Source organism: Pristiophorus japonicus, chromosome 5, assembly GCF_044704955.1.
Source record: "Pristiophorus japonicus isolate sPriJap1 chromosome 5, sPriJap1.hap1, whole genome shotgun sequence".
In the NCBI taxonomy this organism is placed as follows: domain Eukaryota; kingdom Metazoa; phylum Chordata; class Chondrichthyes; family Pristiophoridae; genus Pristiophorus; species Pristiophorus japonicus.
Window position 1 is genome coordinate 227715307 of NC_091981.1, and position 25360 is coordinate 227740666.

At 45.9% G+C, this 25360-nt stretch overlaps 1 protein-coding gene across 1 annotated transcript in view; it reads right to left on the reverse strand.

Moving 5' to 3' along the window:
* LOC139264146 (alpha-2,8-sialyltransferase 8F-like) overlaps nt 1-18867 on the reverse strand; it is a 102921-nt gene extending 84054 nt beyond the window's left edge. Inside the window, exon 1 of the mRNA XM_070880232.1 lies at nt 18593-18867. Within this exon, the coding sequence (XP_070736333.1) occupies nt 18593-18867 (275 nt within the window). The remainder of the gene's footprint in view (nt 1-18592) is intronic.
* Between the last annotated feature and the right edge of the window lie 6493 nt (nt 18868-25360).

Sequence of the window (25360 nt, forward strand, 5' to 3'; positions counted from 1 at the left end):
TTTTACCTCTTATCTTTCTATATTCCTCCAAAGATTCTAAAGTATTTAGCTGTTGATATGTGACATAAGCATCCCTTTTTTTCTTAACCCTCCCCTGTAAGTCCCTAGACATTCAGGGACCTCTAGAATTATTTTCCCCAGCTTCTTTCTTTAAGGGCACATGTTTGGCCTGATCCTTTCGGATCGCCTCCTTGAATGCCTCCCACTGTTCCAACGCCGATTTACCCACAAGTAGTTGTTAAAACAGGAAGGTCAAACATATGACCTGCGACCTTCAGTGTGTTATACCAATACTCTTAGGCACTGCTTCTTACAGCCTGGGACCTTGCACAGTTCATGCTCCACCAAGTTTTTCATGCATTTTGCAGAACAATTCTGAAACAGGAACATTCTTTGCATATTTAAAAATAAAATATTTTTTTTACATATTTAAATTAATCCAATGCTGATTTCAGGCAGTCACCAGGGATGCCAAAAAACAGTGAGGATCAATATGGCAGTGGCCAAGCTGCCGGCACATATTAGGTGCAGCACTTTGCACCCAGAAATTAGAATACATTCTGCCAGTTTTACATCTTGAAAACAGGTGAAACACATATCTGATGTTTACCACAGTTTGTCCAAATAACATGTGCTGTGTGTGAGCCACACCAAGTGAAAAGATATCTAATTAAATCAACCATGGAAATTGTGTTTCACACCCCGGGCTTAAAGGGTTACATTATGAAGGCAGGTTACATAAACTTGACTTGTGTTCCCTTGAGTTTAGGAGGTTGAGGGTAATCTAATCAAGACGTTTAAAATGATGAAGGGTTTCAATAGGGTAGATACAGGGCAACTGCTTCCTTTTGTGGGGGAACAAGAGGGCATAATTTTAAAATTAGAGCGAGGCCATTTAGGAGTACATTTTTGTTCACGCAAAGGGTTGTGGAATCTGGAACTCTCTCCCTCAGAAAGGCAATTGATAGATATGGATCAAAGGTGGGTAATTTTGTTGAGGTACAGATCAGCCATGATCTGATTGAATGGTGGAAGAGGCTCAAGGGGCTGAATGGCGGACTCCTATTCCTACGTTCCTATAACAAACAATTTGTCTGTGACGAACTATGCACCAATGCACAGCAGATCGACGAGTGCCTCCAGTGCCTGTCAAGAATGACTCTCCTTTTTTTATTGGGCATGGGCATCGCTGGCAAGGCCAGTATTTATTGCCCATTCCTAAACATAGAAACATAGAAAATAGGTGCAGGAGTAGGCCATTCAGCCCTTCTAGCCTGCACCACCATTCAATGAGTTCATGGCTGAACATGCATCTTCAGTACCCCATTCCTGCTTTCTCACCATACCCCTTGATCCCCCTAGTAGTAAGGACTACATCTAACTCCTTTTTGAATATATTTAGTGAATTGGCCTCAACAACTTTCTGTGGCAGAGAATTCCACAGGTTCACCACTCTCTGGGTGAAGAAGTTTCTCCTCATCTCGGTCCTAAATGGCTTACCCCTTATCCTTAGACTGTGACCCCTGGTTCTGGACTTCCCCAACATTGGGAACATTCTTTCTGCATCTAACCTGTTTAAACCCATCAGAATTTTAAACGTTTCTATGAGGTCCCCTCTCATTTTTCTGAACTCCAGGGAATACAAGCCCAGTTGATCCAGTCTGTCTTGATAGGTCAGTCCCGCCATCCCGGGAATCAGTCTGGTGAACCGTTGCTGCACTCCCTCAATAGCAAGAATGTCCTTCCTCAGGTTAGGAGACCAAAACTGTACACAATACTCCAGGTGTGGCCTCACCAAGGCACTGTACAACTGTAGTAACACCTCCCTGCCCCTGTACTCAAATCCTCTCGCTATGAAGGCCAACATGCCATTTGCTTTCTTAACCACCTGCTGTACCTGCATGCCAACCTTCAATGACTGATGTACCATGACACCCAGGTCTCGTTGCACCTCCCCTTTTCCTAATCTGTCACCATTCAGATAATAGTCTGTCTCTCTGTTTTTACCACCAAAGTGAATAACCTCATATTTATCCACATTATACTTCATCTGCCATGCATTTGCCCACTCACCTAACCTATCCAAGTCGCTCTGCAGCCTCATAGCATCCTCCTCACAGCTCACACTGCCACCCAACTTAGTGTCATCCGCAAATTTGGAGATACTACATTTAATCCCCTCGTCTAAATCATTAATGTACAATGTAAACAGCTGGGGCCCCAGCACAGAACCTTGCAGTACCCCACTAGTCACCGCCTGCCATTCTGAAAAGTACCCATTTACTCCTACTCTTTGCTTCCTGTCTGATAACCAGTTCTCAATCCATGTCAGCACACTACCCCCAATCCCATGTGCTTTAACTTTGCACATTAATCTCTTGTGTGGGACCTTGTCGAAAGCCTTCTGAAAGTCCAAATATACCACATCAACTGGTTCTCCCTTGTCCACTCTCCTGGAAACATCCTCAAAAAATTCCAGAAGATTTGTCAAGCATGATTTCCCTTTCACAAATCCATGCTGACTTGGACCTATCATGTCACCTCTTTCCAAATGCGCTGCTATGACATCCTTAATAACTGATTCCATCATTTTACCCACTACCGATGTCAGGCTGACCGGTCTATAATTCCCTGTTTTCTCTCTCCCTCCTTTTTTAAAAAGTGGGGTTACATTGACTACCCTCCACTCGATAGGAACTGATCCAGAGTCAATGGAATGTTGGAAAATGATTGTCAATGCACCCGCTATCTCCAAGGCCACCTCCTTAAGTACTCTGGGATGCAGTCCATCAGGCCCTGGGGATTTATCGGCCTTCAATCCCATCAATTTCCCCAACACAATTTCCCGACTAATAAGGATTTCCCTCAGTTCCTCCCCCTAACTGCTTAAAAAGGTAGTATGTTTATGAACTTTATTCACTAGAAGTACAATGCCTATTGTGGAACTGAAATATTTGTCGATTTGAAGCACAAGTGGCAGAACTCCTTATTTTGAATGCAATGTCTGCAAGGACTTTTGTAGGTCAACTAGAGGTAGGAGCACTCGAGCTTTCTATTCTTGCTTTGGGTAGTGAGAGGTGGATGCCAGGCACCTTCTGTGTTAACAGGCAAACCAGATTTCACTCCAATGTTCCTCCTCTTCTTCTCCAAGAGACACAGATGCAGGAGCATTTCAACAGGAAATTCATTGAAACAGAAGTTGGAGTGGGAAAGAATGGGCGGCCCACAGTACATGATAAAGCCGTTGTCAAAAATCAAAAACGGTTGAGAAATAAGCTTTCTGTGAATCCTTGTAAATTAGCTGGTGGAGCTTTTAAATCCACTTCCAGCTCTTGTGTAGCGCCTCGTAATGCTGCATGCCCATTTTGCATGGGCATGATTAGTGTTCAGCATAAATGAGGTGGTAATGAAATGGGACACATGGTCCCCAAATCATTATCACCTCATTCAAACATGCCTGCTGTAGAGTTTACCAATATTTCGCAAAGATTTCTTGTACCTTTCTCCTGCAGAGGAGAAGAATCCCTTTTTGGACTTTGAAAATGGAAGGAAAAACTTCGGGACACAAATGAGCTTAAAGGACAGATGAAGCCTGCAGGGAATAAACGGAGATACATTCATGGAGACCCGCCCCTCCCAGTGTTTGGACTCACAGGAAAGGGAATTTAATTTGGAACTCAATGAACATTTTGGTATCCGAGGAAAAACCCTGAAGAAGATACCTAAGAGCTTTACAAGTTTAAGATCTCTAAAGGAACATGTTGGAACAGACTGCCAGAACAGAGGGTGGGACTTCACTCAGGAATTGTTATTGGAGCTAATTCAATTTGTCTGGGAGAATGAGTCAATCGATAACTAACAAGAACTGTGAGGCATAAAAATTCGCTCCCTCGTGACAATAAACGCATCAAGAGCTATCAGGCTAATCACCGGAGACCATTATTGGCATGCATGTGCAAATAGGCCTATAGAAATCACGGGGCCAGCCAAACGGCTCAGGAGTTTACACACTGCCAACAATGCCAACTGGTGATTTCCACATTACTACATCATAATCAAATTACTGCTGAACGAGCCCGCCAAATTCTGACAAAGAAGAGAGTTCAAAACTAATGAGCAGCTCCCTTGAAACAAAGAGCTGGGCCAGATTTGGTGGGAGATAAGGAAGGCTTTTTGGGGTGAATCTATTCCCAGTTTTACAAGGAAAAAAAAGCAGCAGGAGATGGGGAGTGAAGAAATGGAGTAGTGGAGAAAACTACAAGAAACCATCAAGGATCGACCGAGCTCGCCGACAGCAAGAGGCCCATGAAACGGAAGGTTGTCAGCAACCAAATTGACAACCCGGGCCACCACAACCAGCGAAACGACCAACCGAAAGCAACTCAGCATAAACCAAAGAATCAACATTTATTTCCACTCCACAATCTACTTCTGAACGACCAATGGGTGAGAAGTTACCTAAAAGGACTAACTAAAACTATTCCTAACCAAAGAAAGTGGGTACTTACCCTATACATCCAAAACACGTCTTACCGCATCAGCCGAACTCACCCCAACCAAAGACTACACAGTCCAAAGTCCTCTCCTCCATCCGGGGTATGGCGCGCCCAGAAGGCAAAGTGCAGCGAACCCCGAAACCGCGATTCACTGGCAACTGTCAAAAGGGATTGGTGAGCATAGCCCCTGAACCCCCAGAGCTATAACTTAGTTAGTTAGGGGAATTGGGAGGGGGAGGCTGGGATAACTTGTGTAAATGTATCTGCATTCTCCTCTTTACCCCATTGAGAGTTTAAGTTGTATTATTTTCCCCACAGGCTGTATTTTGACAATTTATTCAATGTGTTGTACCCCTCAGTGTGTATTGGTATCACTATTCCATGTGTGTTACTAAAGGTGTGCCTTTTACTCCTTTTTAAACACAATAAAGCCATACCTGTTTCCTACCTTGAAATTGATTGTCCAAGTCTGTCACAGTCCCTTCATAATTCCAGAGTCTAGAACCAAGGGTGTGGAAGCAATTCGAAACCGCTCATATAAGGTCTGAAGGGAAAGCTGACCCCCTGAAAACCACCCCTTACACTGCCCATTTTAGGATGGCAGCTTCATCTGCCCACTCGAAATAAAGGTAGATATAGGACGGGTGCAAAAATGGGTAAGATCCAGCCTCATGCATCCCCACTCCCTGTCCACCTCCTGCCCTGTCTGCCAGAAAACTGTCCGACTTTCAGAAATCTGGATTTTAATCTCTTCTCAAATTACAGTTGCAGATCTGCAATAATTGTTCCGTTTCCGGATCGTCAATTATCTGTGTTCGTGTGACCGGAAATCGCGTTTTATTTTAAAGCATCGGAGAGTATTTCAGCAAATAAGTCGAATTTGCGCTAATATTTTCCCCACCTGAGACAGCAGGTGGATTGGTTGTACAACCAGGCGCAAATCAGGCAAATGTAATCAGATATGTGGGCAGAGATCAGACACTGAGTACAGCAAGCACAATTCTGGTGCAGACAAACCATACACTGAAAGCACCGGCCAAAACCCTGAGGCACTTTATTTGAATCTTAGTTTGTGATGGAGACATTCTGCATTATATTTCGAAATGTTCTAACGTCGAGATGATTCATTGTGATTAATAAATTGGCTTCGCAGAAGCAAGTTCTGACGTAATAGATTTATTTTTACTTTATGAAATACCATCTTCGATCTGAATGCTGCCATTTTTCTGAACACACTCCCATCTGATTTGAATGTTGATGCAGGTCTTCCTACATTTGCCACATTTAAGTTAACCCTTTCTCTGCCGTTCTTGTTTTTGCATGCTCTCTCGGAGACTCAAATGGAAGAATTTTAAGTGCCCAACCAAATATATAAAAAGTAAACAAACAATGTAACATTTCACAAGTAACTTTATACTTGTCACACTGGCAGTAGCCATTTCCATCGGCCACCTTTGGCTTATTGTGAAATGTTTTCCAGCAAACGTTTTCAACCACCAGAAAGTGATACCAAATCGGTATAGTTCATTGTTCAGAAGACCAAAGGAAACTGCAACGGGATATTGGTGAGATGGGCAATGAGCTGAACAGTAGCAAATGGAGTTCAATGTCAGTAAGTGTGAGATAATGCATTTTGGTAAATGAATAACAGCAGTAATTATACTCCGAATGGAGTTCGGGTCGGTGCTGTGGAGGAGCAGAAGGACTTGGGTTGGGGCCGGGGGGTGGTTTACAAGTTCACGGAACATTAAAGGCAGCCCCTGAGGTTCAAAAGGCCATTTCAAGAAAAAATTCTAGGTTTTATCTCAAGATATAGAATATAAAATCCAAGAGGGAGTGATGAGGCAATATAAAACCTTAATAAGACCTCAAATTACTGTATGAAGTATTGGGTTCCACACTACAGGAAGCATATTGAAGCTTTCGAGAAGGTGAATTGAAAGGGTTGAAGGAACATGGGAACAGAGTGGGTAAAGATCATTAGAACAATTTGCACACATGTAGGGGAAATGCCGACACAGACTGGTTAAACTGAACAATTTATTTCTGTGTTATAACTTCTATAGATTTCTATGTAACCGTTTCATTGTTATATCTTAGTATTAGATTTTAGTTTCAAATTACTCCTCTTTCCCCACAGAAAATAAAACATACCTGAAATAATTTGGCTTAACTCTACTTATCCAGAAGATGAAACAGACACAAAATAATAAAACAAGTGTTCCAAGGAAGTACAATGTTTTCAATTTCATGCTGATCCTTCAAAAATCCACAGAAAGGAATCGTCACACATGGACTGTGTTTGTAATTTTTCAGTCACAAATATACACTCAACGTCACTCAATTCTATTCAATCGCCTCCTGAAACAGCGGCAGTTTGACAACTGAAAAGGACAAACGTTCAGCGCGTTCTTCACCCAGTTGTTTAAATGACCACAACTATCATCGTTTCTATTCAGGTTGATTTCTTGTTTAACAAGTTTACCTACCTCCCATATTAGGAAGCTAAGGGAAAGGTAATTTCGATGGTATGAGTCGTGAATTGACTGGTGAATGATACGTAAAGGGTTGATGGTGGATAGGCAATGGCAAACAGTTAAAGATCACATGGATGAACTTCAACAATTGTACATCCCGGTCTGGAGTAAAAATAAAAGGGGGAAGGTGGCTTAACAAGGGAAATTAAGGATAGTGTTAAATCCAAGGAAGAGGCATATACATTGGCCAGATAAAGCAGCACTGGGAGCACTGTGGACTGGGAGAAATTTAGAATTCAGCAGAGGAGGACAAAGGATTTAATTAGGAGGGGGAAAATAGAGTATGAGAGGAAGCTTGCTGGGAACATAAAAACTGACTGCAAAAGCTTGAAGAAAAAAAGATTAGTGAAGACAAACGTAGGTCACTTGCAGTCAGAATCGGGTGAATTTATAATGGGGAACAAAGAAATGGCAGACCAATTGAACAAATACTATGGTTCTGTCTTCATGAAGGAAGACCCAAATAACCTTACGGAAATACTCGGGGACCGAAGGTCTAGTGAGAAGGAGGAACTGAAGGAAATCCTTATTAGTCAGGAAATTGTGTTAGGGAGATTAATGGGATTGAAGGCCGATAAATCCCCGGGGCCTGATAGTCTGCATCCCAGAGTACTTAAGGAAGTGGCCCTAGAAATGGTGGATGCATTGGTGATCATTTTCCAACAGTCTATCGACTCTGCATCAGTTCCTATGAACTGGAGAGCAGCTAACGTAACACCACTTTTTAAGAAAGGAGGGAGAGAGAAACTGATAATAATAGACCGGTTAGCCTGGCATCAGTAGTGGGGAAAATGTTGGAATCAATTATTAAAGATGAAATAGCAGCGCATTTGGAAAGCAGTGACAGGATCGGTCCAAGTCAGCATGGATTTATGAAAGGGAAATCATGCTTGACAAATCTTCTGGAATTTTTTGAGGATGTAACTAGTAGGGTGGACAGGGGAGAACCAGTGGATGTGGTGTTTTTGGACTTTCAAAAGGCTTTTGACAAGGTCCCACATAAGAGATTGGTGTGCAAAATCAAAGCTCATGGTATCGGGGGTAATGTATTGTCATGGATAGAGAACTGGTTGGCAGACAAGAAGCAGAGAGTCAGGATAAACGGGTCCTTTTCAGAATGGCAGGCAGTGACTAGTGGGGTGCCGCAGGGCTCAGTGCTGGGACTCCAGCTATTTACAACATACATCAATGATTTTGATGAAGGAATTGAATTTTCAGATGACACTAAGCTGGGTGGTGGTGTGAGCTGTGAGGAGGATGCTAAGAGGCTGCAGGGTGAATTGGACAGGTTAAGTGAGTGGGCAAATGCATGGCAGATGCAATATAATGTGGATAAATGTGAGGTTATCCACTTTGGGGGCAAAAACACACAGGCAGATTATTATCTGAATGGCGCCAGCTTAGGAAAAGGGGAGGTGCACTGAGACCTGGGTGTCATGGTACATCAGTCATTGAAAGTTGGCATGCAGTACAGCAGGCGATGAAGAAGACAAATGGTCTGTTGGCCTTCATAGCAAGGGGATTTGAGTAGAGGAGCAGGGAGGTCTTACTCCAGTTGTACAGGGCCTTGGTGAGACCTCACCTGGAATATTGTGTTCAGTTTTGGTCTCCTAATCTGGGGAAGGACGTTCTTGCTATTGCGGGAGTGCAGCGAAAGTTCACCAGACTGATTCCAGGGATGGCTGGACTGACATATGAGGAGAGACTGGATCAACTGGGCCTTTATACATTGGAGTTTAGAAGGATGAGAGGGCATCTCATAGAAACGTATACGATTCTGACAGGACTGGACAGGTTAGATGCAGGAAGAATGTTCCCGATGTTGGGAAAGTCCAGAACCAGGGGACACAATCTTAGGATAAGGAGTAGGCCATTTAGGACCGAGATGAGGAGAAACTTCTTCACTCAGAGAACCTGTGGAATTTCCTGCCGCAGGAAGTTGTTGATGCCAGTTCATTGGATATATTCAAGAGGGAGTTAGATATGGCCCTTACGGCTAAAGGAATCAAGGGGTATGGAGAGAAAACAGGAAAGGGGTACAGAGGGAATGATCAGCCATGATCTTATTGAATGGTGGTGCAGGCTCGAAGGGCCGAATGGCCTACTCCTGCACCAATTTTTTATGTTTCTATGTTTCTATAGTTTTTATACCGGTAGAGACTGGAGCACATTGCAACTTCTAATCTGATACAAATTTATGCCTGGATGTCATTTTCTAAAGCATTTGGGCTATAGTAAGTCATAGGAGGAAAAGAACAAGCTTCAAGGAGAAAATGTCCATAAACTGATTGTGGAACAAGGTACACAGGAATGGTCAGAAAACACAAAGCAAGAGAGCAGACCAACATCATTCTCAGGTGGGTTACAATTAAAAGGTAAATCTAAATCAGCATGCTCTGTAATATTAAACGGTGTACCTGCAAGGCACCAAGGGATCTGAAAATGCAAAAATTAACTGAAGCAAAGAATATGGTTGAGCCACCTGTGAAATTCTCTACCGCAGATTTGTTGATGCCAGTTCATTGGATATATTCAAGAGGGAGTTAGATATGTTCCTTACGGCTAAAGGGATCAAGGGGTATGGAGAGAAAACAGGAAAGGGGTACTGAGGTGATGATCAGCCATGATCTTATTGAATGGTGCTGCAGGCTCAAAGGGCCGAATGACCTACTCCTGCACCTATTTTCTAAGTTACTATATGCGCAGAATCATTGTATTTTTCTTGGAGATAGTTCATGACATGTTCACAGCAAAGAAAAAACTAAAGGAGGCTCCAGGACTTTTGCCTAGAATATCGCTGAGGTTATCTACACGAACATTTTTGTGACTATCTGAGAGAGAGAGGAAATCAGATGTGGGACAGAGAGAGACTGGGGGGAGAGTGAGAGAGAGAAAGAGAGAGACTGGGAAAAGAGAGAGAGGCTTGAGGACAGGGAGAGAGAGACTGGAGGACAGGGAGAGAGAGACTGGGGCAGAGAGAGAGAGAGAGACTGTGGCAGAGAGAGGAACTTGGGTGGAGAGGGATCGGGGAGGAAAGAGAAGGACCGGGGAAGAGAGAGAGGGACTGGGGAAGATAGAGAGGGACTGGGGAAGAGAGAAAGGGACTGGGGAAGAGAGAGGGGGACTGGGCGGGAGGGGTGTGGGTGGGGGGGACGGGTGGAAGGTGCGGGGGGGGGAGAGAGCGACTGGAAAAGAGAGGGCGACTAGGGCAGAAAAAGAGCGAGACACTAGTGGGGGAGAGAGAGACTGAGGGAGAGAGAGAGGGACTGAGGGAGAGAGAGAGAGGGAATTTGAGATTGGGGCAGAGAGATATTGGGCGAAGAGAGAGAGAGAGATGGAGGAGAGAGACTGGGAGACTGGGGGAGAGAGAGACTGGGGGAGGGGAACTGAAAGAGGAAGAGAGAGACGAGGGAGAGAGAGAGAGACTGGGGGAGAGCGACTGGGCATGGGCGGGAGGGGGGCGGGAGAGAAAGACTGGGGGGTGGGAGAGAGAGAGACTTGGGGGGAGGGAGAGAGAGACTATGGCAGAGAGAGAGGAAACTGGGGGTGGGGGGGGAGATGGAGGGAGAAAGAGAGAGACTGGGGGGCGGGAAAGAGAGACTGGGGGGTGGGAAAGAGAGAGGAAACTGGGGGTGGGGGGGTGGGGAGATGGACTGGGGAGAAAGAGAGAGACTGGGGGAAGAGATGGGCCTTGGCGAGAGAATGGAATGACACCTAAACGCCGTGCAATTCCCGTACCAGTACCGAAACACATTGAGGTGGAAGTCAAAATAATGGCTTCCTCTGTTACTTATGCAAAAATGGGACAGCAACTTCAGGCAAGGACAGATGCGAGGTTAAATGCAAATATCCAAAAGTTGCTGTCCGAGTTGCGCAACTCTGCTGTTAGCTTCATGAAAGCCGCATCTCACCGTCTGCCTCTCCATTGAAATGCACTGAATGGTGCGAAGCTGCTGTATTTGCGTGGTAGATACGAACTAAACTTGCCACAAAAGATAAGTCTTGTCATTATAAGTGTAAGTACCCTTTTAATGACGTGATGTGTTCATTATTGCCAATGAATCTCTGGCACAGAAAATTAACTATTACAAGTGTGGAGTCTCATTCCTTCGGGTATTAATTATTGTTGGAGATTTTACTTTTGTCATTTTTTTCCTCAATCTGATCTTTCCTTTCTTTTATTTCTCTTTCTGTTCCTGATTTGACATTGAATTCACCTCTCTAATTCGCACATCCTTCTCAGTCCTTGTGCTGTTAATTTCACAATCCTTCAATCTGATTAGTTAAGGAGATACAAAGTTGATTGCTCTGTTCACTCAAGTCCCCGATACCCTTTTTACCTCATTGCGACGTTATCAGCTTGCATTTTCAGCAACTTACCATGCAAAAGATTTTTGAAAACCTCAACGTGCAAGGGCAAGTCTAACTAATGGCAGACATCATTAAATGACCTGCTGCAAAAAATTATGGCCCAATGTAGTTGCAGCACTGTTACAAAACAGGTTGACAGGATTGGACATCACCAAGGTCCAGGACTCCTGGGACGCCTGAAATTTCTGCGGTGTGGAAGAGTCTGTGTTTCATTTTTAATATAGAGTGCGATAGGTTGCAGCCCCTGTTCCAATATTTGAAGGGGCTGCTCCTCAATTTTTGGCTGCACTTTAGTCGTAAGCTCCTGATCTTTGGCCACACAGTGCAGAGAGGTGGTTAAATCGAAGGACCTCCTCGAAGGACTGCTCCTGGGCCTGACCAAGGTGGCCATAAACAGATCCAGGCAGCGGGCGGTTCAAGGGGGTCATTCAGACCGACTGCCGGCCTCTCTTCCGTGACTACGTTTGGGCACGGATATCCCTGGAGATGGAGCACATGGTGTCCACACGTACGCTTGATGCCTTCCGTGACTGGTGGGCACCTGAGAGTCTGCAGTACATCACCACACCCCGGCCCCAGAATCGTATTTTAATTTGATTTAAGTCTCATTTAAATTTTGTTTAATGTGCAGTTAATGGTTGTGCCCCTTTAAGAGGAGGGCGGGGCACTTGCTTCTCTTCTCCTCTCACAGGGTCCTGGTCTCACTCACAATGCAACAGCTGTACAAATATTTTAAAGTAATTTTCAATCAAGTGCCCCTTTTTTTTTGAAGGCACCAAAAACCATAAATTAACAATTGAACATTAAGGGAACCTTTGGCAAATCAACTCAAATCAAATTCAAATTCTGTTCCCTGTTGAAATGATGCACTCCAGTCCCTTCGGCGCCCACCTCTCGCGGAAGGCCGCGAGCGTACCGGTGGACACCGCGTGCTCCATCTCCAGGGACACCCTGGCTCAGATGTGACATGGAAGAGAGGCAGGCAGTCGGGCTGAATGACCCCCTCGACCACCTGCTGCATGCACCAGTTAATGGCCATGTAAGGGGAAGGCAATCAGCTTTCCCTTCTGACCTTATATGAGCGGTTTCGAATCGCTCCCACACCCTTGGTTCTAGACTCTGGAATTATGAAAGGACTGTGACAGACTTGGACAGACAATCAGTTTCAAGGTAGGAAGCAGGTATGGCTTTATTGTGTTTAAAAGGAAGTAAAAGGCGCACCTTTAATAACACACACAAAATAGTAATACCAATACACACTGAGGGGTACAACACATTGAATAAATTGTCAACATACAGCCTGTGGGGAAAGGAAAACAGCTTAAACTCTAAATGGGGTAAAGAGGAGAATGCAGATACATTTACACAAGTTATCCCAGCCTCCCCCTCCCAATTCCCCTAACTAACTAAGTTATAGCTCTGGGGGTTCAGGGGCTATGCTCACCAATCCCTTTTGACAGTTGCCGGTGAACCGCGGATTTGGGGTTCGCTGCACTTGGCCTTCTAGGCGAGCCATACCCCGGATGGAGGAGAGGACTTTGGACTGCGTAGTCTTCAGTTGTGGTGCGTCCGTCGATGCGGTAAGTTGCGTTTTGGATGTATGGGGTAAGTACCCACTTTCTTTGGTTAGGAATAGTTTTAGTTAGTCCTTTTAGGTAATTTCTCACCCATTGGTCGTTCAGAAGTAGATTGTGGAGTGGAAATAAATGTCAATTCTTTGGTTTTTGCTGAGTTGGTTTCGGTTGGTCGTTTCGCTGGTTGTGGTGGCCTGGGTTGTCAGTTTGGTTGCGGACAACCTTCCGTTCCGTGGGCCTCTTGCTGTCGGCGAGCTCGGTCGATCCTTGATGGTTTCTTGTAGTTTTCTCCACCACTCCATTTCTTCACTCCCCACCTCCTGCTGCTTGAGTGTCCTTTTCCTTGTAAAACTGGGAATATACCCCAAACAGGCTTCCTTATCTCCCACCAAATCTAGCCCAGCTCTTTGTTTCAAGGGAACTACTCATTAGTTTTGAGCTCTCTTAGTCAGAATTTGTCGGGCTCGTTCGGCAGTAATTTGATTATGATGTCAGGAAATTGTGTTGGGGAAATTGATGGGATTGAAGGCTGATAAATCCCCAGGGCCTGATGGACTGCATCCCAGAGTACTTAAGGAGGTGGCCTTGGAAATAGCGGATGCATTGACAGTCATTTTCCAACATTCCATTGACTCTGGATCAGTTCCTATCGAGTGGAGGGTAGCCAATGTAACCCCACTTTTTAAAAAAGGAGGGAGAGAGAAAGCAGGGAATTATAGACCAGTCAGCCTGACCTCAGTAGTGGGTAAAATGATGGAATCAATTATTAAGGATGTCATAGCAGTGCATTTGGAAAATGGTGACATGATAGGTCCAAGTCAGCATGGATTTGTGAAAGGGAAATCATGCTTGACAAATCTTCTGGAATTTTTTGAGGATGTTTCCAGTAAAGTGGACAAGGGAGAACCAGTTGATGTGGTATATTTGGACTTTCAGAAGGCTTTCGACAAGGTCCCACACAAGAGATTAATGTGCAAAGTTAAAGCACATGGGATTGGGGGTAGTGTGCTGACGTGGATTGAGAACTGGTTGTCAGACAGGAAGCAAAGAGTAGGAGTAAATGGGGACTTTTCAGAATGACTAGTGGGGTACCGCAAGGTTCTGTGCTGGGGCCCCAGCTGTTTACATTGTACATTAATGATTTAGACGAGGGGATTAAATGTAGTATCTCCAAATTTGCGGATGACACTAAGTTGGGTGGCAGTGTGAGCTGCGAGGAGGATGCTATGAGGCTGCAGAGTGACTTGGATAGGTTAAGTGAGTGGGCAAATGCATGGCAGATGAAGTATAATGTGGATAAATGTGAGGTTATCCACTTTAATGGTAAAAACAGAGAGACAGACTATTATCTGAATGGTGACAGATTAGGAAAAGGGGAGGTGCAACGAGACCTGGGTGTCATGGTACATCAGTCATTGAAGGTTAACATGCAGGTACAGCAGGCGGTTAAGAAAGCAAATGGCATGTTGGCCTTCATAGCGAGGGGATTTGAGTACAGGGGCAGGGAGGTGTTGCTACAGTTGTACAGGGACTTGGTGAGGCCACACCTGGAGTATTGTGTACAGTTTTGGTCTCCTAACCTGAGGAAGGACATTCTTGCTATTGAGCGAGTGCAGCGAAGGTTCACCAGACTGATTCCCGGGATGGCGGGACTGACCTATCAAGAAAGACTGGATCAACTGGGCTTGTATTCACTGGAGTTCAGAAGAATGAGAGGGGACCTCATAGAAACGTTTAAAATTCTGACGGGTTTAGACAGGTTAGATGCAGGAAGAATGTTCCCAATGTTGGGGAAGTCCAGAACCAGGGGTCACAGTCTAAGGATAAGGGGTAAGCCATTTAGGACCGAAATGAGGAGAAACTTCTTCACCCAGAGAGTGGTGAACCTGTGGAATTCTCTACCACAGAAAGTAGTTGAGGCCAATTCACTAAATATATTCAAAAGGGAGTTAGATGAAGTCCTTACTACTCAGGGGATCAAGGGGTATGGCGAGAAAGCAGGAATGGGGTACTGAAGTTGCATGTTCAGCCATGAACTCATTGAATGGTGGCGCAGGCTAGAAGGGCCGAATGGCCTACTCCTGCACCTATTTTCTATGTTTCTATGTTTCTATGTGTTAATGTGGAAAATCACCGATTGGCATTGTTTGAGCAGTGTTTAAACTCTTGGGCCGTTGGGCTGGGCCCGTGATTTCTATAGGTCTATTTGCACATGCATACCACTAATGGTCTCCGGTGATTAGCCTGATAGCTCTTGATGCATTTATTGTCATTAGGGAGCGAATTTTTATGTCTCACAGTTCTTGTTAGTTATCGATCAACTCATTCTCCCAGACAAATTAAATTAGCTACAATACCCAATTCCTGAATGAAGTCCCACCCTCTGTCCTGGCAGTCTGTTCCAAAATGTTCCTTTAGAGATCTTAAACTTGTCATGCTCTTAGGTACCTTCCTCAGAGTTTTTCCTAGGATACCAAAATGTTCATCAAGTTCCAAATTAAATTCCCTTTCCTATGAGTCCAAACACTGGGGGGAGATGGGGGGAGACGGGGGGCGGGGGGGGTGGGGTGGGTGGTCTCCATGAATGCATCCCCTTTTATACCCTGCAGGCCTTATCTGTCCCTTTAAACTCATTTGTGTCCCGAAGTTTTTCCTTCCATTTTAAAAGTCCAGAAAGGGATTCTTCTCTGCCGGGGAAAAAGTACAAGGAATCTTTGCGAAATATTAGTAAATTCTACAGCCACCTTGGCCATGCCCAGGAGCAGTCCTATGAGAAGGCCTTCCGACATGCCCACTCCCCTCCACACAGGGTGCCCAAAGATCAGGAGTGTGGGACTGAAATGCAACCAAAATTTAAGGAGCAGCCCTTTCAAAACAGGCTGCAATCTCGCACATTCAACATAAACATGGAACAGGGAGTCTTCCAGACTGCAGAAAATACAGGCAGCCTGGGAGTCTGTGAATCGACTTAAAAACATTTTGCACGGGATTGCTCCATGCAACACCCTCCAGGCCAAGTCCCCAATAAATAAAGTGAGGACTCCTGCATGGAGAGCACTCCATTGGGGACCTTCGCCTCCTCCGGATGGCAAGATGGTGCGCCATGGCGTGTCTGGACAGCAGACGAGGATGGCAAGGTGGAGGATGTGTAAGAGCAGCCCGTACAGGAATCCCCTCCGCACAGAACTGAAAGGAAAAACCGAATGGCTTACTCCTGCACTTATTTTCTATGTTTCTATAAGCAACCTGGGGCGGGACGTGGCTCTGAGCCATCACCTCCATAGTACAGTTGATCGCTTTAAATCCACATACCAGTTGGTCGAACACATTCAGGTGATGTGGACACAACATCATGTGCACCTCTTTCCTGACATCCCTTCAGATCAGTGCTGGTCATGGAGTTTCCCCACTTAACCACATATGGAGGTGCCCCATGATACCACACATATACCCCATTTCAGATAACCTCAAGATTTTCTACCCAATATATTGGCACTGGCCGCTGTGACTGACCCATCACTGGCATCCTGAGAACTATCCCCATCATAGTTTGGTTGTAATGATCACAATCGATCGGGACTGGGTATGCTTCGGAGGCCAACCATGACTGACAAGGGCTCATGAGATTGCCATAAGTGCTCATGGCTTTTAGGTGTCTGTTGTCAACCCATGATGGTACGCGACAATGTGAATGTTTAAAAATGTATAGAGACATTGAAGTTGAGAACGTGGGAATTGTATAGGGACAGTATAAGCTAACAAACAATTCATGGAGGAATAGCCATGACATCTCAGACTCGAGACTGCGAAATGTTACAACACTAACACATATTGAAAAAAAATCCACAGCTTGCAGAAAAACCTCAAGGTCTTATTAAATCATGTTATTAACCTGAAACATTGACAGAAGGTCTTTGTTTAAAATCGGACCATGCTTGGGTCGGCTTATGAGTGGACAAAGAGAAGGAGGGATCAAAAGAGATGGGCTGAGCTGGGATGTCACTCTGGCCCTATCTTGTTATCTTTTGCCGAAAATGTATAACCATCGTCCCTTTACAATGTAACGTCACTTTGTCCGTAGGAAGTGAGTGCGTTCGAACAGACATGCATTCCTTCTGTCTGATAAAGTCCCCGATCGGGATTTGCTTTTTAAATAAAAGCTTGCTTTGTTTAAAGCACAAACGGTATTCGTTTCAGTAATTTTGCTGAACCAGATTGAGGTAAAAGAATCCAGGAATCAACATTTGGTGTCAGAAGTGGGATCTCAACGGACGACTGCCGAAAACTTGCGAATTAAGAGCCAGACTAGCCTTGGACGAGACGAGGGGAAAGTGGCCACTGGAGTGAGTATGATTTCAATACTGCTCCAGTTTCCCCCGGTTTCAAAAGTCTGAGGAAAGTTTAGCCACTCGCTGGTTCTCAGGTAGTGTCTGAACTAGATCCAGGACAATCTGGTGAATACCTTTCAAACTTAGAATAGGGATAGAGATAGGGAAATTGCGCGATGATGCAAACCAAGCGGCGACTTGGAAAGATAGGTTATAGTTAGAGCTAGATAGGGATAGATGATCAATCATGGATCCAAAAATTAATAGGAAAGAAAAGAGACTCTTGTGAACGTCTGTTTAAATGAGAAATCCTTCTGTGATTTTTACTGTAAAAAAAAAGCCGGGGAGTTGTGGTTTGTTTTATCTCAAACAGAATGAAAGCTTTTTTTAAACCCTTCGTAGTGTTGTCCTGTATGTGGGAAGTTTAAGAGTGTGAACCTTATTGAATTACGTATATTCGGATGATAAGTTACGGAGCCAGGAAATGCACAAAAGACAGGTTTGTTAAAAAAAAAGAAAAAATTACATGGTCCCGGTGGTTAAAAAAAAAGGATTTAACATGCTCACTTACTTGTCGAAAGAAAACATTCAGAGAAGGCACAGCAAAACAACTGAGATGGATTCAAAAGGATTCAAAAAAATATATTATATTAAATAACACGACCTTGAGGCTGGAACAATTGAGATAACGAAAAGCAGTCCACAGCCTATGTGCCAGACTTCTCTCTAGTTATGGAAAAGAAAAAAAAAGTAACGTACTAAATAGGTGCTAAAAAAAAATGTTCTGAGATTTTAAATTATGAGAAAAATTCCACTGCAGTCTAAAAGAAAAAAAATCACTCCTGTCCAGTTGGCAGAAAAACTCCATTAAATTAGGGCTTTCATTGACTGATTGGATTTAAACTGCGCAGTGACGCGAAAGGATAGGGAAATTTGGAGACTAAAAGAAATTAAATTTAGAAAATTAGGCTCACAGGGAATTAAATAAGGCTTATGGGAAATTAAATAGAGGATAGGTGTTCAAGTCAGGTGTGACGTCGACCTCGTATATCACTTGGCCCGTCTAGGCACTGATTGAATTTAAATCACACAGCAACTCGAAAGGTAGGGCCAATGCGGATGCGCAACGACGCGAACGCGCAGCGACGCGAGACGTGCGGCGGCGCGAGCGTGCGGCCGAGTAGAGGAGGGATGACGCAGACGCGCAGCAGCGTGGAACGCGTAGCGATGCGAGACGTGCAGCGGCGCGAGCGTGCGGCCAAGTGAAGGAGGGCTGATGCAGATACGCAGCAGCGTGGAACGCGTAGCGACGCGAGACGTGCAGCGGCACGAGTGTGCGGCCAAGTGAAGGAGGGCTGACGCAGACGCACGGCAGCATGAACGTGTAGTGACGTGGGACGTGCGGCGGCGCAAGCGCGCGAACGAGTGAACGTGGGCCGACGCGAACGCGCAGCGACGCGAACCGTGAAGTAATATCAAAGTCAGTGCTGATTTTAGTAAGTCTGTTTATTGTAAGTCTATTGGTTTCAAGTATTTCGAATCGCGCGGCGACGTGAGCCATGGGGCGACGCGGCTTTGTGTTAGTTTAGTAAAGTCCGTTTATTTCAAGTGTTTCGAATTGCGCGACGACGCGAGCCACGGGGCGACGCTGCTTTGTGTTAGTTTAGTAAAGTCCGTTTATTTCAAGTGTTTCGAATCGCGCGGCAACACGAGCCGCGGGGCGACGCGGCTTTGTGTTAGTTTAGTAAAGTCCGTTTATTTCAAGTGTTTTGAATCGCGCGGCGACGCAAGCTGCGGGGCGACGCGGCTTTGTGTTAGTTTTAGTAAAGTCTGTTTGTTTTAAGTTTGTTCAAATCGCACGACGACGTGAATGCGTAACGACACGGTAATACGAGGGACAGCGTGAAAATGGGTAATCAGTTGGATAAAACAATGGATGCGGATAGTCTGCTACAAAAGTTATGTGAGGAATTCCCTGAAAGAGCTGAAGACTTTAGAAAATTATCAGGAGCCCTGAACAAATTATTAGGAGATGACCAGTGGCCTCTAGGTGGCACTAGAAGCGTAGAGGTAGCAAAAAAGCACAGGGATTGTCAAAAATTAAAAGATGCATCACTTCTGTCAAGTTGGCAAATAAATGCTATTAAATTGGGACTCTCATTGACAGAGGGAACACATGTTAAAACTGTAGACGTCTTAAAAAAAAAGAATGTGCGCATGAGAAACTTACTAAGAGATCCTCTGGGACCTCTGAGAAAGGTATTGACCGACTACGTAGTAAAATGGCTGGCTTTGTGTTAACCGAGGCTGATGATGAAATTGATGAGTGGTCACTGACTCAGCGCCCAACGGCGCCTCCTGCACCCCCTGGCCCCTTGCTCCAGTCCTCTTCCCAACACCTTCCACCTTACACTCCGGCGAAAGGAGTTAAAAATAACCCCATACCACCAAAGCAACAAACCCAAACTGACTCCTCATCCTCTGATAGCGATTCGGATCCCCAGTTCACAAGCAATATAGCCGAAAGGACCAGATCTCACACTTGAAAGGGCAGAACTATATCTCGATATCACAGACAGTCCCGTAAATCTTCTAGTCAATCTACCAGTCCAAGTTGTGAAAGACATAGCAAATCGAGACGCAGAACTGTCAAGCAGTCAGACAGCTCCGAAACATCCTCCGACCTAGGAATGATTTCCAAGATCCCAAAATCCTGACACCAATTCCCTGTCAGACCAATGCCAAACCCTGATGCACAACAAGCTGCAGACCACCCCACTATAGATGTCTGTGTGATCTTCGAACAACTATTCGATTGCTCACGCTATTGAAAGGGCAGTTAGATATTATTGGCAGGAAAAGAAAGGGGAGGGGGGAGGTGCGCCCCCAACCCGGGTCAAGACTGAATACGTGACTAGAAAGGAAGAGCCATCTCGGGAGGAAGGATCAATAGAACCGCAGTGTTGCATACAGGATTGGATGGATAAGCAAGGATACAGTTATACTAAACAACCAAACGGCCCGAGCCCTGCTAATAAACCTCCCTATTGTCCCCAGCATGGACTGGGTAAGAGGAATTGACTGTTTTAATTGTGGGCAGGAAGGACATTGGAATAAAAATTGCCCCTACCGTCAGCATGGAAAAGGAAGAGGAGGAAGAGGAGGGGGGCAAGGGGGGAGAGGAGGATCTTATATTAACTTCTCCCAGAACAACCCCTTTGGTCAATTGTCCCCCGATTGACTATGCAGCTTGATTGTGCAGGGATCCTCCCCGGACGACGAACCAATGATATTGTTAAAAATTCTGAATGAGTGGCAACCCTTTTTGATAGATACGGGAGCCTTCATGTCTTCTGTACAATCAAAGCTTAAACTCCCTGCCTCTACTGAAACACAGGAACTTTCAGGATTCCTGGGACAAATCTCGACATTCCCAGTGTCAGAACCGGTTAAAATGGGTTACCAGGAAGAATCGGTGGAACATCGAGTTGTTATCACAACCAATCTGGACTGTAACTTGATGGCTAGAGACCTCCACTGCAAATTATTCCAGTTGCATTTGGAGTGTGGAGATGATGGGATTATTGTAAAACAGGGAACCCTTAAGCGGCAGTATTATACCACTAGAACCCCTCAGTGGTGGTCTCTGGACCTGCCGCAGGCACCCTATCACGTGACCCTAGCATACGATCCCAGTGGAAAGAATCAGGACCTGCAGAACTTTTATCAGGATCACGAAGGGGAAATGAAGGAAATTCTATTAAGGGCTAGAGTGACTGGACCGGAAGGGAAGGCAGATTTTGTGGAAATGGACAGCCCCCAACGGTGGCACCACATATTACTCGTGAATTATTACCTCCCCACCACGCTAAAGATTTGGGAGTTATGGTGCGCCAGGCTATAGACGAGGCTGACCCTACCAGCCGGGATGTGCAAATTCCACGGGGACCCCGAGAAGGTCTTAACGTCTCTGCAGCATCATACTGGCTCTGACATACCTGACTATGTGGATCCTCATGTGTGGGCAGAGGACCCCTCCCAAGTGGGTTATCACAGGCAATAACGAGTATCCACCGAGCTTTGGAGGCTAGCCGAGTCGAACCAATTTGCCAGTTTCCAGTCCCTAGCACGGCTAAACAAATGCGACAGTGTTTGAGGATGATCAATTACTGCAGATCCTGGATCCCTAATGTTGCCCTGATGACTAAGCACCTCACCCCGTATACAAATAGAAACCGTAGATGTCCAAGCCTTTAAGGAACTAAAGACAGCCCTGCTGCAAGCTCCGGCTTTGGGTCGGCCCCTCTATGACCGGCCCTTTCAACTGTATTGTACAATTCTGAAAGACTGTGCTACCGTTGTCTTAACACATCTCACTCCGTAGCTGCCCTCCTGGGCCAACTGCAGACTCAACACCTTACCATGGCCAGGCAAAGCAGATATGAGATCTACTTACTAAACAATCCTAAGCTGACCTTTCGGCACTGTACTGCAATTAATCCGGCCTGTTTTCTTACTGAGCCACCCCAAGATGAGGAAGAACCCAGTCATGATTGTTTATCTTTAATTTAAGAGGCCACATCAGTCAGGGAAGATTTTATTGATGTACCAATTGAAGATCCAGACTGTATTATGTATGTTGACGGAATTAATCCAGAAGGTACACGAATCTCAGGATACGCCATAGTAAACCAGGAGAATCAGGTCTTGGAATCTCCCGCTTTTTGAAACTGCCTATTCTGCTCAACAAGCTGAACAATTCGCCCTCACCCGAGCCTGTATCTTGGCCAAAGATCTCAAAGTCAATATCTATACCGACTCTAGGTATGCCTTTGAGGTGGCCCATGATTTCGGACAATTATGGAAAAATAGGGGATTCCTAACCTCACAGGGGAATGAGATATCTCATAAACAGCTAGTATCTGATTTGTTGCAAGCCCTCATGTTCCCCAAACGCATTGCCATTGTCAAGATGGGCACGAGGAAGTTTTTAAATTCGACACTTTGTTTCGCAAGTCTGAGAGAAGTGTTGTTGGAGCGTTAAATGGACCCCACTGGAGGGCGCTGCAGGGGCAGTGGTGGAAATGTGTAGTCAATTTCATGTGAGTTTCATTCACTCATAACAAGTCACCTGGTCATTGGGCTTCTTTCTGCTAATTCTCGTCTTCTTCACAGTTGAGAAGCTGCTTTTTGAGGGCCATCATGGCAGCTGGGAGAGGCAGTACAAGGGCGATGCGGGGTTCTCAGATGCCAAGTTGGAGACAGTGGTGGGGGCAGTGGAGGACAGGTGGTGCATCCTTTTCTCTCCAGCTGGGAGGTCCACTCACAGATTCTCAGACCTCAGTGCACACTCACTCAGTGTCGCAAGAAGTTCTGCAATCTCACTCGTCTGGTCAAAGTGAGTACATGCTCCCCCAACCCGTACCTATGTACCTGTGAGCCTCTGTCTATTTCCATAACTCTTACAAGGCAGCCACTGTGCAGACACAGTAAACCAGCATTTAACTCAGGATGTGTGCCTACTCAGTTAATGCCTCATTTGATGCTTTGCTTAGAATCACTGCTGCTTAAGCTGCCCAGGCATTTCTTCCACATACATAACTGCAGTTACTCACTAAGCTTCCTTTCTTTTGCAGGCCAAGATGGCACATAACAGGCTGCAGCAGCATCAAACAGGAGGAGGGGAGCCTGAACTGCGCCAGCTCACAGACCTGGAGGAGCGAGTACTTTGCCTTACTGGCCCACAGGTGACCATCCCTGTGACAGTGGGGACCGTCGAGCCCGAACATTGTTAAGTGAAACCCTTTCATTTTAAGCAGAAGGCCTTATCATTTAGGCGCTCCACATTCTGACCATCTTTCTTCTTGCATGCCTGCCCCCCTTCCCTCACCTTAACGCCACTCTTATGCTATTTGTGCTTTCAGACAATGCCTGAGCCCCCGCAATCCAGTCTGCAGGGAGAAGAAATGGTGGAGGGGGAGGAGGAGGAGGAAGAGGACACTGAGTCACTGCTTCTCACACTCGCATGCACGAACTCAGATACTGAGAGTATGCAGTCATTGCAGTTGAGCTTAGGAAAGAGGTCTGCACTGGGTGATGCACTGGGGCCTAGCGGGCTGCAGCAGGGTCAAGAAGTAAGACAAGCTCGAGAGCCAGTTCCCCGGAGCAGGAGTTCTGCTCCACAGGACTCAGATGAGGACCTCATTAGTGAGGCGTTTGAAAAAGGGCAGTGGCCTTGCACTCCGGCAGGATAGGGGCAGTGGCAAATGTGCTCGGGAGCCTGTAACAAGTGGTAAGTAGCATGGAGGAGTCTGCCTCCTGCATTATAGACAGCTCTGTGCACACCATAGAGCCCATCATTGCCAGTGTGAAGGCAATGGTGGACTCCCAGACGGACATTGCGGATCCAGACCTCATGAGGTGTCTCATGGGTGATGTGGCAGCGACTATTGGGGCACAGGCGGAAGCAACGCAACATCTTGGTGCTGCAATAGTCAATGGTTGCTTGCATGGATGCTCAGACTGATCTCATGCAGTCTCAGCATGATGCCACGCAACATCTTGGTGATGTCATGCGGTCTCAGCGAGGGACTGCTATCATCACCGCTGTGTCCATCACAGTTCACTGGGGATCACACAGTGCCGCAGCAGCCCAGCAATCTGTGCTCTATCACATTGGTGCTGTGGCTGAGGTGCTGCCCCAGGGGAGTGGCACTGGGTCAGTGGAGCAGGAACCTGCTGTTCTCTGTCAGGACAACAGCATTTCTGATCCCACCACTGCTACTCTGCCATTGCAATTATCCACGGCTGTCACTCAGCCAGTCCAGACTGCCGCAGCCCAGCCTGAGGTACTTCAGTCTGCAACCCGGCCTTCCAGGCCCAGAGCTGGTCGAGGGCATCCTAGAAGACCATCTGTAGTCTCTGGCTTGGAAACACAGCAGCCTTCCACCAGCCATGCTGCAGCCATAGGAGAGATACTGCGGCTTAGTAGTAGAGTAGGTTTACATAAAAGGGGATGTAAGGAGATGCACAAGAGTGAATGATATATGTTATGTTGATGTTACACTTGTTACACATAAATGTTGATACTCATCTTTACTGTTTGGTCTTGTACCACATTTCAGTGTTGGGCATGTGGTATGGAAGGAAGGGGCCATTGATGTGTTTACAGGGAGGTACAAAGGAAGTGGTGAGTTGCGAGGGCCCTATTGGAACCGAGATCTTATGAGATGGTGTCAGACCTCCCTTGCAGTCTCGGGACAGTGTTGGCGCGTCCTGCCTGCTGGCTGTGCCTCCTCCTCCTGCTCCTCCTCATCCCGAGGTGCAACGGCTATGTCTTCGGGCAACGGCAGTGCCCTCATGATTACCAGGTTGTGAAGCATGCAGCAAACGATGATGAAGAGGGACACCTGGTCAGGTGAATACTGCAGGACTCCGCCTGAGTGGTCAAGGCAACAGAACCATTGCTTCAGCACTCCGATGGTCTGTTCAATGGTGCTCCTAGTGGCTGCATGACTGTCATTGTTAGAGTGCTGGGCAGGAGTGGTGGGATTGCAGAGGGGAGTCATGCACCAGGTGCACAGCGGGTAGCCTTTGTCTTCAAGGAATCAGCCAGGAGCTGCATTGTGTGGCTGGAACAGTGCTGGCATACAGGTCTGACGCAGGATGAAGGCATTGTGGCTGCTGCCTGGATAGTGGGCATGAATAACCAGTATTGTGCATCTATGGTTGCACACCAACTGGACATTGAGTGAGTGGTGTCCTTTTCGGTTTTGAAAGATCTCAGGATTGTGGTGTGGAGCCTTCAAGGCAAAGTGTGTGCAGTCTATGGCACCCTGCACCATGGGGAAGCGTGTCACTGTGACAAAGCCAGTTGACTGCTCCAGCTGCTTCTGTCTCATCGGAAATGAGATGTATTCCATCCTCCTCCTGTACAAAGCGTCTGTGATGTCACGCATGGAGTAATGGATGGAAAAGTGGGAGATGTTCGAGATGTCTGCTGTGGCTCCCTGAAACAATCCATTTGCATAGAAATTGAGGGCGATGGTGACCTT